The following is a 12397-nucleotide window of genomic DNA, read 5'->3' as shown; positions in this document are numbered from 1 at the left end:
GTTATTTTCCCAAGCAATGTTGCAAAATACTTTGTATTATTTTGTGCATTCCCACACTAACCTTATAGGATGGAGCTATTATTTTCTTCATTTTATAGATGTATAATTCAGGCTCAAACTGAATTATTAATACACGAAATAATTGGAATTTGAATTCAGTCCACATCCTGCACTCTTCTTAATCTGCCATACTCTTTCCCAGTTATTACAGACATAGGTAGAGATTAAACATACCACCAAAGCTCTTGATTTTGGTAACTTCAGTTGAAATCTTAATAAAATGAAACTATAAACAAACTAATTTCTTTTCCAACATCTAGGTTACCTTTGATCAATTTTTCTCAGCACATCTCTTCGTGATCTAAAATGTTTTATTTGTTTGCTGGACCCCTAAGAGGTCATTTTGTACTTTGCTTACCACATTCTTTCTCTGGAATGCACTGTGTTGAATGTGGCCTGTGAAGAATGGTTCCATTTTTGCACACACAGTCTTCTCTTAAATACAAACAAGAAGAGTGTCCATAGAACCATCTGTTAAGACATGTTCTTGCTTCACAGGGTCGTACACAGGGCTGATAATCCTTTCCCTCTGGGCAACTCAGAGCTATGAATGATAAAGGACAGAATTTGCTAACGATAAACGTAAACTATTAAATTCTAGTAAAAGAAAGAAATATCAGATTTCTTTCTGAATATGATTTTTCACATTTCAGTCTCTTCAAAGTTTATTTTTTCATTTATTATGTTATCATAAATCAGAAACAAAACAATCGATGGGTATTTTTCAATATTTTCCAGGTGTCCAGTTAGTATTATGTTATATTATGGTCAGAAAACTTCATCTTATTTTTATCAAATAAATATGACCAATAGGCAGCCAAATCTGGTTAGCATAAATATAGAGTCAACTAATATGAAGTTACTACTCTCTGCAGTGAGAAGATATACAAATCTACTCAGAATAAGCAAAGAAATACACTTTAAATATGTAACTCAACTAAGCCATAAAAATGAAAAATGCTGCATCTTTAAGTTTAACCCTTCAATGTCAAAAGGAACCACCATTGCCGTGCAGCTTCTACATGATGTTTTAGAAAATTCTTGTTTATTTTCAGTGATCTTAAAAAGTGATGCTGTTAAAAAAAAATAAACTCACAGCTGGTGGGGGTATAAACTGGTAAAATCTCAGAACAATTTGACAGTATCTTATAAAACTGGTAATGTTATACATTCCCTATGAATCAAACAACCCAACTATTAAATAGTGATGATATCTAGGAGGGCAGAGACAGGAGATAGAAGGGCACACCAGAAGCTGTTTTATTTCTGAAGCGGAGTCATGTAACTGGTGTTTTGTGATGTATTATTCTTTCTCTATGTAATTTATACTTTTTGTCCCTGGGGAAAATGAAAACTTTTATTTTATTTTGGAGCATTTGAGTAATATTAATTTTAAAAATCTTTTACCATTTAATCTATTTAATGGTTATATCTTAAATTAAATTAACAATATTTTATGTAAAATATGCCAGACTTGGTATAAAGTTTAATACATTTTTTATGAAAAGCATCATAACTTGATGAAAAAGCATGAGTCCTATAGATAAAAATATGCAAAGAATGGATCTAAAAAAAAAGGAAACACAAACATGTAACTGTAAAAATATTGAACTCAGATAGCAAAGAAAGCTGGAAAGACTGGTTGCTAGGAATTGGATACTATGTAAGGAAAGGAGAAAATGGGGCAGAAAAATCTTTATCCTTTCCACATAATAAATGAGTAAGAACAAGCTGGAGGAAATGAGGCAGGTTAAATGGGAATCAACAAAATGTGCTGTAGGATACAGAATTAAAATCCCTCTCCAATTCTCTGTGGTTTCCTCTTTATGTCAAACTACTTTGCTACCTAATATTTTATAAATAGGTTTCCTTTTAGGAGAATTGAGGCCTACTTTACATTTAGATCAGGATGAAAACAGATGTTGCCTATGTGGGAGAGTTTACCTTTAACTTCTAGATTAGATTTACATGCATTTTATTTATATGAAGTTATTTTGTGATGAAAAAGGAAAAGAGAAAGAAGCAAATGCAAACAAAAAGGACCGTTATTTGGTTGATGGAAAAATAGTGTTTGAACTGTACTACTTACAGCAGTAATCAGGTGTTCTCCATTGAATACAGATGTCGAACTTGTTGCACAGAGCCACATATGCAGAAAGCGCATCACATTCATAGTTCCAAGAATTGGTATAATTGATCCACATCTTTTCACAAAAGTTCTGTGGTGAAACCTAGAGTGGGATAAGTTATATCGTTTTATTTCTCTAAAGACACTAAGCTAGACAAAAAGTATTTGGAGAATCAAAGAGTAGAAAGTTTATATTCTTTAAGGTTCTTCCTTGACCTTAGATTTTCAAAACTTCATAGTATTAGATTTCACCTCCGAATTTACAATATTTTATTTGTTTGTTTGTTTAAATAAACACCTACAGCACCTGGTATTCCTAGGTGGTCTCCCATCTAAGTACTAACCGGCCTGACCCTGCTTAGCTTCCGAGATCAGACGAGATCGAGCCTGTTCAGGGTAGCATGGCCATAGACCAAATTTACAATATTTTAAAACACATTTTAGAGAAGATAAATATTGTCTGCATAAATCTACATAAATCTGTCATATAAAGATAGAAAAGAAACATAATATGTGGACATAGCAAAATTCCATTTTTGATATCATACTTTTCTATATATTAAGACTTTGATCTATTCTAGATAAAATTGGAAGCTCCTGAAGCATACTGTAATGATACATGGCATTGCTCATGAAATGAAGTTATAAATGTTTCTTAAAAAATGTATATTAATATTGTACATTACTTGAATAATTTGTATAATTTGACATACCTCAATTTAATTAGAGACTCACTGTTTTATATAGATTATGTTTCATTTTGATCTAGAGATACCTGAAAACTTGTAACAACATTTATTCCAATTTTTCTTTCTACTCATTCATTTAGCAAACATACTATAAGCATCTATATTCAGATACTAAATTCTGACACAGGTCAAAGTGTCAGGTAAAATACTGAATACTTTTCATATGCCATCTTTTTTCCTTCAAAATCCATATCTTTAAAAAATCAAGAGTCTAACTTTCTTTTTAGCCTTCTTTTTGAATTTCCTCAGTTTTCAACCAGTTCACTTTGCACTGAATATTTGCAATGGTCATTAAGGGCCTCCTAATTGTCAAATCCAGGAAACACTGATATAAAAATTTCCCAACCTCTCAGAGGCCCATGATGCCATGAATACTTCCTGTTTCTTAGAACTCTCTCCTTTGACTTTGAAATTGACTGTTAATCTGTTTATTGTCGGCTCTTCTGCCTCTCATTCTGAATGTTTCTCTAGATCTCATCCTCACTGGTCATGCTTACTCACTACAAATGATCTTTCTGGGCTCACTCATTCTCACAGTTTCTACCATCATATTGGTTATTTAAATCTTTGCCTCGATTTCTTCCTAAGTTTAATAGAGTTAGAAGTAAACTTACTACTGTTTATGACTGCTGTAAGCTAATCATAAGGCATACAGAACAGATTCTAGCATATTGTACATTATTATTTTTTAAAAATTATATACTAATAACTCCCCAAACGTGATGGCTGGCCTCGACTTATCTCAACTGAGCTCCAGAATTATGTTTCTAAATTTTTTTTCTTGGATATTTTTGCTTTGAAGTCCCTTAAAAGGGACTTAATTTGTTCAAAATAAAAAATCCTATTCTTTCTCCACTTAACCCATGAAAGCTGATTCTCCTGTATCCTTCATTTATACATTCATTAATGCATACATCCATAATTTATTGAGCACCTAACTACATATTAGGCACTATATTATACGTGAGGAATATAAAGGTGAATAAAACAGATCTGTTCTCTGCCTTGTGAATCTCATAATTTAGGAAAACCTTTTAGCGAATCAAGAGGAGTCACCTACTAAAATAGATTGAAGAAGGGAAGTATTCCAGCTGGAGACTCTGCAGGCATAAAAGCCCACTGGCAGGAAAAAAAACCTTGGAATATTCAAAGAGTTGAAAGGAGAAAGCCAGGAGTTTATCAGGCAAGAAGAGTGCAATGTATAAGGAAGCTGGAGAAGCAGGCAGGCCAGAGCATAGTGGACCTGATAAGCTCTGTTAAGAAGTGTGGAATGTACTCTAAGCATAAGTAGAAGACACTGAAGGGTGTTAGGTAGAGAAATGATACAATCTTGTCTATTTAAAAAGATCATTTGCCTGCTATGTTGCTATTAGCAAATAAGGATGAAGATTAGAAGTGGGAAAACCAGATTATGAGCCTCCCTTTCTTTTGTTATCAAATTCACTGAGAGGATCACAAGGGAACAGGGGAGGCTATCACAGACTAAATGATGTCCTGTGTTGCCTCACTTTGCCTTTAATAGTCAAGCTGAAAGTTTCCTGATTTAATCAATCTTCCAAGTTCCTAGCTAAAAATGCAATGTTCATTATGCTTTGAAAGGACAGATTAAAATGACAAAATTAATTTAAAAGTATTTGCTGGGTTTTTTTTCCCATTTTTATGTGCACGTATTTAAAAATGTAAACATTTAGAACTTATTTGCATCCAAATTCCTGAGTAAAGTTGAAGTTCCAGAAAAATATGTCATTTTTATCTCATGCCCTCAGGGAAAGTCATAGGGCAGGCTGGGAACTATGGATTCTGCACTTCATTGTCTAGTACGGAAGGTGCTTCACAGTGAGCTCCTTCCTGCTTTAACAAATTCCCTCACTCTTCTTCCCAGACCCCTCCCATCCATAGGTCTTGCACTAAACTTTCAATATTTTCCTAAAATGGGTTTTCCCACCAAACTTGCTCTTGCATATATTGTTTTATTTGCCTAGGTTTTCCTTCTTCCTTCTTCTCTCCTGGCAAACTCATTCTTCTAAATAATTCAGACGTCTAAAACTCTGGGAAGTTTTCTCCAAATCTAGGCTTCTATGCACTTCCATAGTGTATCTTACAATGTATCTGTTCACAGGCTTGCCTTCCCACTAGACTGCCGAGGGGAAGGAGAGGGACTTATTTATCTTCGGATCACAGGAGTTTAACATAATGCCTAGTAGGTGCTAGATGATCACTAAATTTTCATTAAATGATTCATGAAATGCTATATTTGTCTGGTCTTTGTTTCTATAATGGATTTTTTTAAATGATACTGATTATTTAAAATATCTACTAGTGGCCTTTGAGCTCTTGAGTTTTTGAGCCATTCTTGCTCGGGCTCGCTTCCACGTCTAGAAGTGTACTGTTGCTTTACTTTCCCTTCTAATAAAGCTATTCTTTTCTGCTGTTGAAAAAAATATATCTACTAGTGACCTAAATGCAGAAAATTAGAGGGTATTAAAGAATAATTGAATTGAATGTGTGATTAGTTCTATTGTAAGTATACACCTAAGAAGCCAGGATCATAGCGAATTGATTAAATCTTCACTTTCTTGATTTCTATACTGGGTTATCAGGTGACATTGATCTATTTCTCTTAAAGGCATTTATTCATAGGATGGCATTTCATTTTTCTTGAAAGCTGTAGATATAGTTCTGAAAAAACATAGGGAGAAAAAAATAATTCTCATTCCTGTCTCTATAAATCTATAAACAACATATGATTCTGAATTCCAAAGTATACTAACAGAAAGTTTGGGGATAAACTATTCTCTGTAGAAGAATATCATAGCAAGAATAGGAATTTATTGGGTTTAATCTCAACATGTTTAACATGACATTTCTTATTTATGGTTGCTTTCAACTTACTTTATCATGGCATGGAATGAAAACCTTTCTATTTAATAACTCAATGCAGTGACTGCAATCATGCTCAGTACAATTTCTAACAGGTCTTCTTGTTGTCACTTTAAATAATTTCTCAATTTCCCAGCTCTCAATAAATAATTCTATGTCTTCCATATTTGTAATAATTGTGCCATTTTGCATCCTTAGATCATCATCCGGGTCTTCATTGCAAATCCCTAGAAAGATATGTGACATTTAGAAGGAAATCTTTTTTACTTAAACTAAATTAGGCAACAGAAATAAATCATCTTAGTAATTGATTTAAAATAAATCATTTACTGAATGAGGTGCCAGATTTATGTCCTTTGACTTTAACATTGATGAATTTTTAAATATATATTCTTTAATAAGATAGCGTAGAACTGACTTAACCAGATAAGAAAGAAACCATGATCCTAGAAGTCAAGATATATGGGAAAATCAAAGATGAAGAGAGGAGATTAATTCTGTTCTTATACTCTTTCACTATTACCACTATCTCCTAATTTAATAACTAGTTCTTAAATATGTCAAATATTTCCCAGAATAGTAAATGTTTGGTGATTGCCTCTCAGGCATCCAGTCCCCCAAGAAAACCCTGCCTGAGACATTAAATTATTTCTTTCAGGAACTATCCCTGCCCCAACACCTAGAGCACGACACCACCCCAGGAGAGGCACTTGATTGGCATAAAGGTAATCCTTGCACCTGGCCTTACAAACTGTTATAAGGCTAAGCATAAACGAGTCAGCTCACAGTAGTCACCAGACACACAGATTTGTTCAACATTAGAACAACCATTGTCAAGCTTAGAATTTGACCTGGGAATTCTAGAACATAGACAATTTCTTTTCCTTGGGATGACATGGCCTATTGATGGCTATGATGATTTGACCTCCTACAGCCTAGCTTCCTTAAGATAGGTCAGACTGAAGATAGAGCTTACCCTTCATCCAGTGGAGTGCAGAGCTAAGGGAAGTAGAGAGAAATGGGCCTGGAACCCTGATTATAACTTGTCTGAATGGAACCTTACCTTAAGACATAATTTTTCTTGATTCTCAAGGCTCATAGCTATAAAAGATATGAGTTAAATATTTTTGCAAGTGTAAAATATTATTATCAATAAAGGTTGCTGCTTCCATATCTGCCCCACCCTTGTAAATATACAAGGGGACTGAATGCAATGCCAAAAAAACAAAAAACAAAAAACAAAAAAAACAAACCTTGAGTGAACTAAACTATAAAGCAGCTACAACTTTTTAAAGTCTAAACTCTTCTGGAGAAAGGTAATTAATAGTAAAAATACATTTTCACTGCAATTCCAGCCACCACCCCTGCAGACTTCAATGCTATTTAAAACAGGGTGTCAGTATAGACCTCCAATTCTAGTGTCCATGTTCAATTTGGGTCACACTCTCGGTTCACTACAATTTTATTAGTCAGCATTCAACGTAGTAGTCCCAACAGCACCCAGATTTCCCTTTAACAAACCACTGCTCTCCCATTGTGGAGGTCATGAATTTCTAGTGTGAGCCTTGGTTAGCAAAAACATGACTCAGCCCCTTCTCCACAATAATTAGTTAAGAATCTATTTAGCATAGTCTCAATCTCTATAAAAGCATGAGCAGACAGTAAAGAAGGAGAAAAGAACAAACAAACATGAAACAAACAGAAATCATAGCATATGGAAGTGACAAATCATAGTAGACAATATGCATTCTCAAAGTCTCTGAGTCATTACTCATAATTACTATTTAGTTGATTTTATAATCAATTCTATATACTCAATAACAACTATTTCCAAACTGATAACTTTTAGTCACCATAGAAGTTTATGCTATGTGTAAAATACTCTAAATAGGCAAGGAAATAGGTAGTAGACCATTTTAGCCAATTTTTACACTAATGCTTTTACATTTTTAAAGAAGAAATATAGGTGTTTCATATAGTGTCAGACATTTAGAAGATAATTCAAAAACTTTTATTCAATTAGTATTTAATGAGATTAAAATAAATCTCACTATTTGTACTAATATTTGTTGACCATGTATATTAAGCAATGTGTTGTGTTTTAACAATAACTTTCACATACAATTTTAACAACGATCTTGAGGTAGATATTATTATTCCCATTTAAAGATGGGAAAACTGATGTTGAACACAGAGATGTAAAGGGGATAACTCTAGATAACTTTCAAGATGACTTAAACAACTGAGTTTTCCCCAATTTCAAACTTTTAAAAAATAAGGAATAAACAAAAGTTATTTAAGCCTTTAACCTTTTTATGCCTCATTTTTATCACTTATAAATTAATACTAGTGCCTGCTTGTTAGGTCTACTATTAGAATTAAATGAGCTAAAGTATATAAAATAATTCCTGACATTTCATTAATGCTTAATAAAGATGAGCTAATAAAAAAATAAACAATATTGTAGTAATAGTGGTAAGTATATAGTTCCATAAAATACCCACATTGAATAATTGAAGCAATTATTTCTTGCTTCTTAGCCCACTTAGTGAAAACCATTACTTCCTTCAGTATTCACATGGGGAACTGAAAGTTAACATCACATCTCAAATCAGAAAATTGTGGCAACAGGGGCCAAAACAGTATAATATGAACAGGAAAAAAAAAAGTAAGAAATTGAGACTTGAAGAGCAATGCTCACCACAAAGTCCTTCTGTGGAGGATGACAAGTTAAATTGAGAACCAAAATGAATGTCTAAGATTCCTGTAAGATGAGCCCACTTTACGATTAGTCCAGCGGGAGTAGTAATCATGTACATATTACCAGAATCCTCTATGAACAGTTCTCGATTTGAAAAGGGTAAAGGCACAACCATAGAATCCACTTCCACCTAAAATTACATAATGCATTTCATAACATAATGTTAGAAAAATGTTTATTTTTAAATATTCACTTATTAAAATTAGGAAAATTCAGATTATTCTGTTTCTTCTGATTTAATATAAACTATTTTTTAAGTTTTTAAAAATATATCTCTGCTGCTGCCACAGCTTCCCATAACTTCCAAGTTCCTTTATTGTTCTTTTACTGTATCTTGCTATATTCAGTATTTGTTTTAACCTCATTGCCCTTTATTTTCTCCAAAACATAACTTTTTTCTGTTTCCCTCAATATATGTTGATTACACCATTACCTACTAATATGAATTTAAGATAATAAAGTTACTTTTAGGATGTTTTCTTTAATCTGGGTTCTTTCTTTGCTCTTCTAATCAGTGTTTAATTATAATGTTCATAATAGTCATCTGTCAACATTGGTAAAAATTAGAATTCCCAGGTATTCTACTTCTTAGGTTTGCATGGGATTCCAGAGTCTGTATTTTTAGCATTTACTCTTGGTAATACAAATGTAGGCAGTCTAAGGATTATACTTTGAATAATGGCAATGACATAGAACCATGAGCCGTAACCAGCAGTAAATTTGTCAAAGTTATACCTGACCAACCATTCAATTTCTCATCTTTATATCTTCCTCATACTGCCACCCTTAGGCTATGACATCCTTCCACTTGTCTGCTTAATTTCTACTCATTTTTTAAGATTTATTTTAGGTGTTACCTCTTCCAAAAATACTTATTTGACCTCCTATAAACTGCACTAAATGACCCTTCTTTTTGTTTCTGTGATATCTTGGTCATAACTCTATCACTATACTTCCTGCTGATTTCTAATTGGCAGATAATTACATTTATGCACCCCCCACAGAACTACAAGTTACTTGAGATCAGGATCTGTGTCATTTTATTATATAAACTCTCACTAAATGATTTTTTAAATTAATTAGTTTTTTTCTTTTTTTAAATTAAATGACATTGGTTAGTTTTTAACTGAATACATGATCAGTGACAACAAGTCCAGCTGATGTCAAAAATAAACTCTTTTGCCCAAATGCAGTTTATTTCCCACACACTTCCTGTTACTACATCAACCTCATCAGAATCGATGGTATATACAAATGTTACATGCAAAAAAGTACCTCATTCATTATTTTGTTTTACTTAAAATTAAATTTTCTTACACTTTAGTATATTTTAGGCCTATTTTAATATTGTTTCTAGCCTGGAATCTATGGACCTGCGCTAATGAAATTATTTCCAGAAAGCATATAACATCTCAGCCATTTCGAGCAAAATGTGTACAGATTATTTTCTTATATTTTTGAGAGAACCATTTCAATCTGAGTGAACCATTCAGCTTATAACTCACTCCTATAGTCCTTGAGATAAAGGTTTTTCCTGTAAAATTAAATTGTTCCCTTCTAACTTTTTTATAATGCATTGCTATTCTTCTGTTTATTTTAATAAAGTTAAATATTTCTTCATTTATTCTTACTTTAGTTATCATTTATTCATTGAAAAAAATTAATGGCATCAAAATTGCAAAACCACTTTCATCTGTTCTTCTTTTGGTGATCTTCATTCTGCTATCTGTGGCAACTACTCTTTTCAGTTTTATGATCCCTCTTTTTCATATCATTTTCATTTTGTCTACTTTGAAACACTAACATTAACTCTGACACTAAGAAGCTTGGCTATTCACCTTATCCAAGAAGCCTTTAGCATATTTAACATAGCTGTTTCAGATAACCTCACAAGGGAAGAAATATTTGCAACAGCCGACACATTATAGGAGAAATATAATATTGAGAAACATTTTTAGATTGTCCATAAAAAGAATGGTTAGACGTAATAGCAATGCAACTCCACTGATATGTTTAATTTCCCCTCTTTTTGGAACTGTGTTTAATTTCCTAATTTCATCTAATAGTATATTTTTTAACATTGTATGTTTACCTTTCTTGCTACCCGATTGACAAGTATTTTATGTATAGATGTTGTCAAATTTAACTTCTTAAAACAAAGTCCAGAGATTCTTTCAGAGGAAGCCTTGATTTGAAAAGAAAAAATAAAACTTTATGGAGTTTAACAGAATTTTAGCAATAAACAAGGAAGTTACTAAGTACTTTGCAAATACTCACTAGCTTTTTAAATGAGTTTCCATTCTGAAAAAAAAAGTATAAAGAAAAGTCACTTTAAAAGAAAAGTACTACTTAACTTTTAAAAACATTATTTAGATTAATGTCACATACCTCTAAATATATTCACATGAAACATTTTTTTGTTTTAGTACCAGAAGATAAATCTCAATGAGTTTTTGAATCCTTTCTTACTCTGAGAATACCTAAAGTTGTAGTGTACTTCATTCAGCTATAGATTTAGGAAGAAATAACAAAAGAATGCATTATGACCTACCTGATTCATGGAACATTTTTCAATATGAGCAACTATAATTTCCCCAGGAATTCTTACTAAAATATAAGAAGCCATACTATATAGTGCTGCATTGTTTCCATCGAATGTAATAATGCTCAGTTCTGACAACATGGAACATCGACCTAAAAAAATGTTGCAGTTGGAGAGTGGAGTTAGTCTATGAACTAATTATTTGTATTTGTAGTAATAATTACTCCTTTAATAAAAATCTCTTAAATTAATATTATGTTTGACAAGAGGCAACTCTAAAAGTTACATACCAGGAACCAAAATCATAAATCGAATGAAGACAGCTCAACAATAAATTTGGTTTGATGAGATGATTGGTTCAAAAAAAAATAACAATTTCCCCCTGATTAAAAATTGATTGCCAAGTAATAAAGGCAAACCTACAAGGACATTCCCACTCAGGGCAGCAGATATCTCTGTTCACTTGAACAGGCCTTCCTCGGAAACCACAGTCAGGCATTTCCAAGTCCTTTGGGCAATTCAGAGACCAGTTGTACAACTTCCATTCCATATTAAGACATATGTATTGGCTACAATTATAAACAGGATCAAATTGTTGAGGCTGTTAATAAAAATAAAAAATAAAAAAAACCTGGTGAGGTTTTTTGTTTGTTTGTTTTTGTTTTTTACCATTTTCAACTAATGTTTTCAATTCATTTTTCCACCCATCCCCAACTGCCTCCTCTTAGGCTACCATCAGCCTGTTTTCTGTATCTATGGGTCTATTTCTGTTTTGTTTTGTTTATTTATTTATTTGTTCCTTTTTAGATTTCACACATAAGTAAAATCATATGGCATTTGTCTTTCTCTGTATGACTTATTTCACTTATAGAATAACACCCTCTAGGTCTATCCATGTTCTTGCAAATGGTGAGATTTCATTCTTTTTTTATTGCTAAGCAATATTCCATTGCATGGATATATTTTTCGAATTTCCTATTCACATTGCCTATAGTGTATATTTCCTAGATATGAAAGCTTTTGAAAGATAAACAATTAAAATTTCACTACAATTTTTTGTTGATATAATGTTTCTAAAACACTCAGTATGGACTTCATTTAGATTTCAGAATTGTCCATATACTCAGATGTCTGAGCAAATTAAAGTCTTGTCCTAAATTGTCTAGGTTAGTGTTCTGCAAGCAGACTTATACAGTGCCAATCAACCTGTCATATTATGCTGTGTAAAGCTAATATATGATTATAACTTCTGTTAAAGTCAGTTTTAAAAAATTACA

At 32.5% G+C, this 12397-nt stretch overlaps 1 protein-coding gene and 1 pseudogene across 1 annotated transcript in view; both read right to left on the bottom strand.

Annotated features, from left to right (window-relative positions):
* OTOGL (otogelin like) overlaps positions 1 to 12397 on the bottom strand; it is a 133378-nt gene that overhangs the window by 22244 nt on the left and 98737 nt on the right. Inside the window, exons 38-45 of the mRNA XM_023520405.1 lie at positions 11544 to 11721; positions 11130 to 11272; positions 10856 to 10879; positions 10671 to 10763; positions 8519 to 8708; positions 5830 to 6044; positions 2150 to 2291; positions 419 to 604 (exon numbers count right to left, since the gene is read on the bottom strand). Of these exons, the coding sequence (XP_023376173.1) occupies positions 419 to 604; positions 2150 to 2291; positions 5830 to 6044; positions 8519 to 8708; positions 10671 to 10763; positions 10856 to 10879; positions 11130 to 11272; positions 11544 to 11721 (1171 nt within the window). The remainder of the gene's footprint in view (positions 1 to 418; positions 605 to 2149; positions 2292 to 5829; positions 6045 to 8518; positions 8709 to 10670; positions 10764 to 10855; positions 10880 to 11129; positions 11273 to 11543; positions 11722 to 12397) is intronic.
* Positions 2484 to 2601, bottom strand: LOC111730221 (annotated as a pseudogene).

This window comes from Pteropus vampyrus, unplaced genomic scaffold (assembly GCF_000151845.1).
Source record: "Pteropus vampyrus isolate Shadow unplaced genomic scaffold, Pvam_2.0 Scaffold9, whole genome shotgun sequence".
Lineage (NCBI taxonomy): Eukaryota > Metazoa > Chordata > Mammalia > Chiroptera > Pteropodidae > Pteropus > Pteropus vampyrus.
Note: the sequence above shows the minus strand (reverse complement) of the source record. Positions and strands in the feature narration are given on the sequence as shown.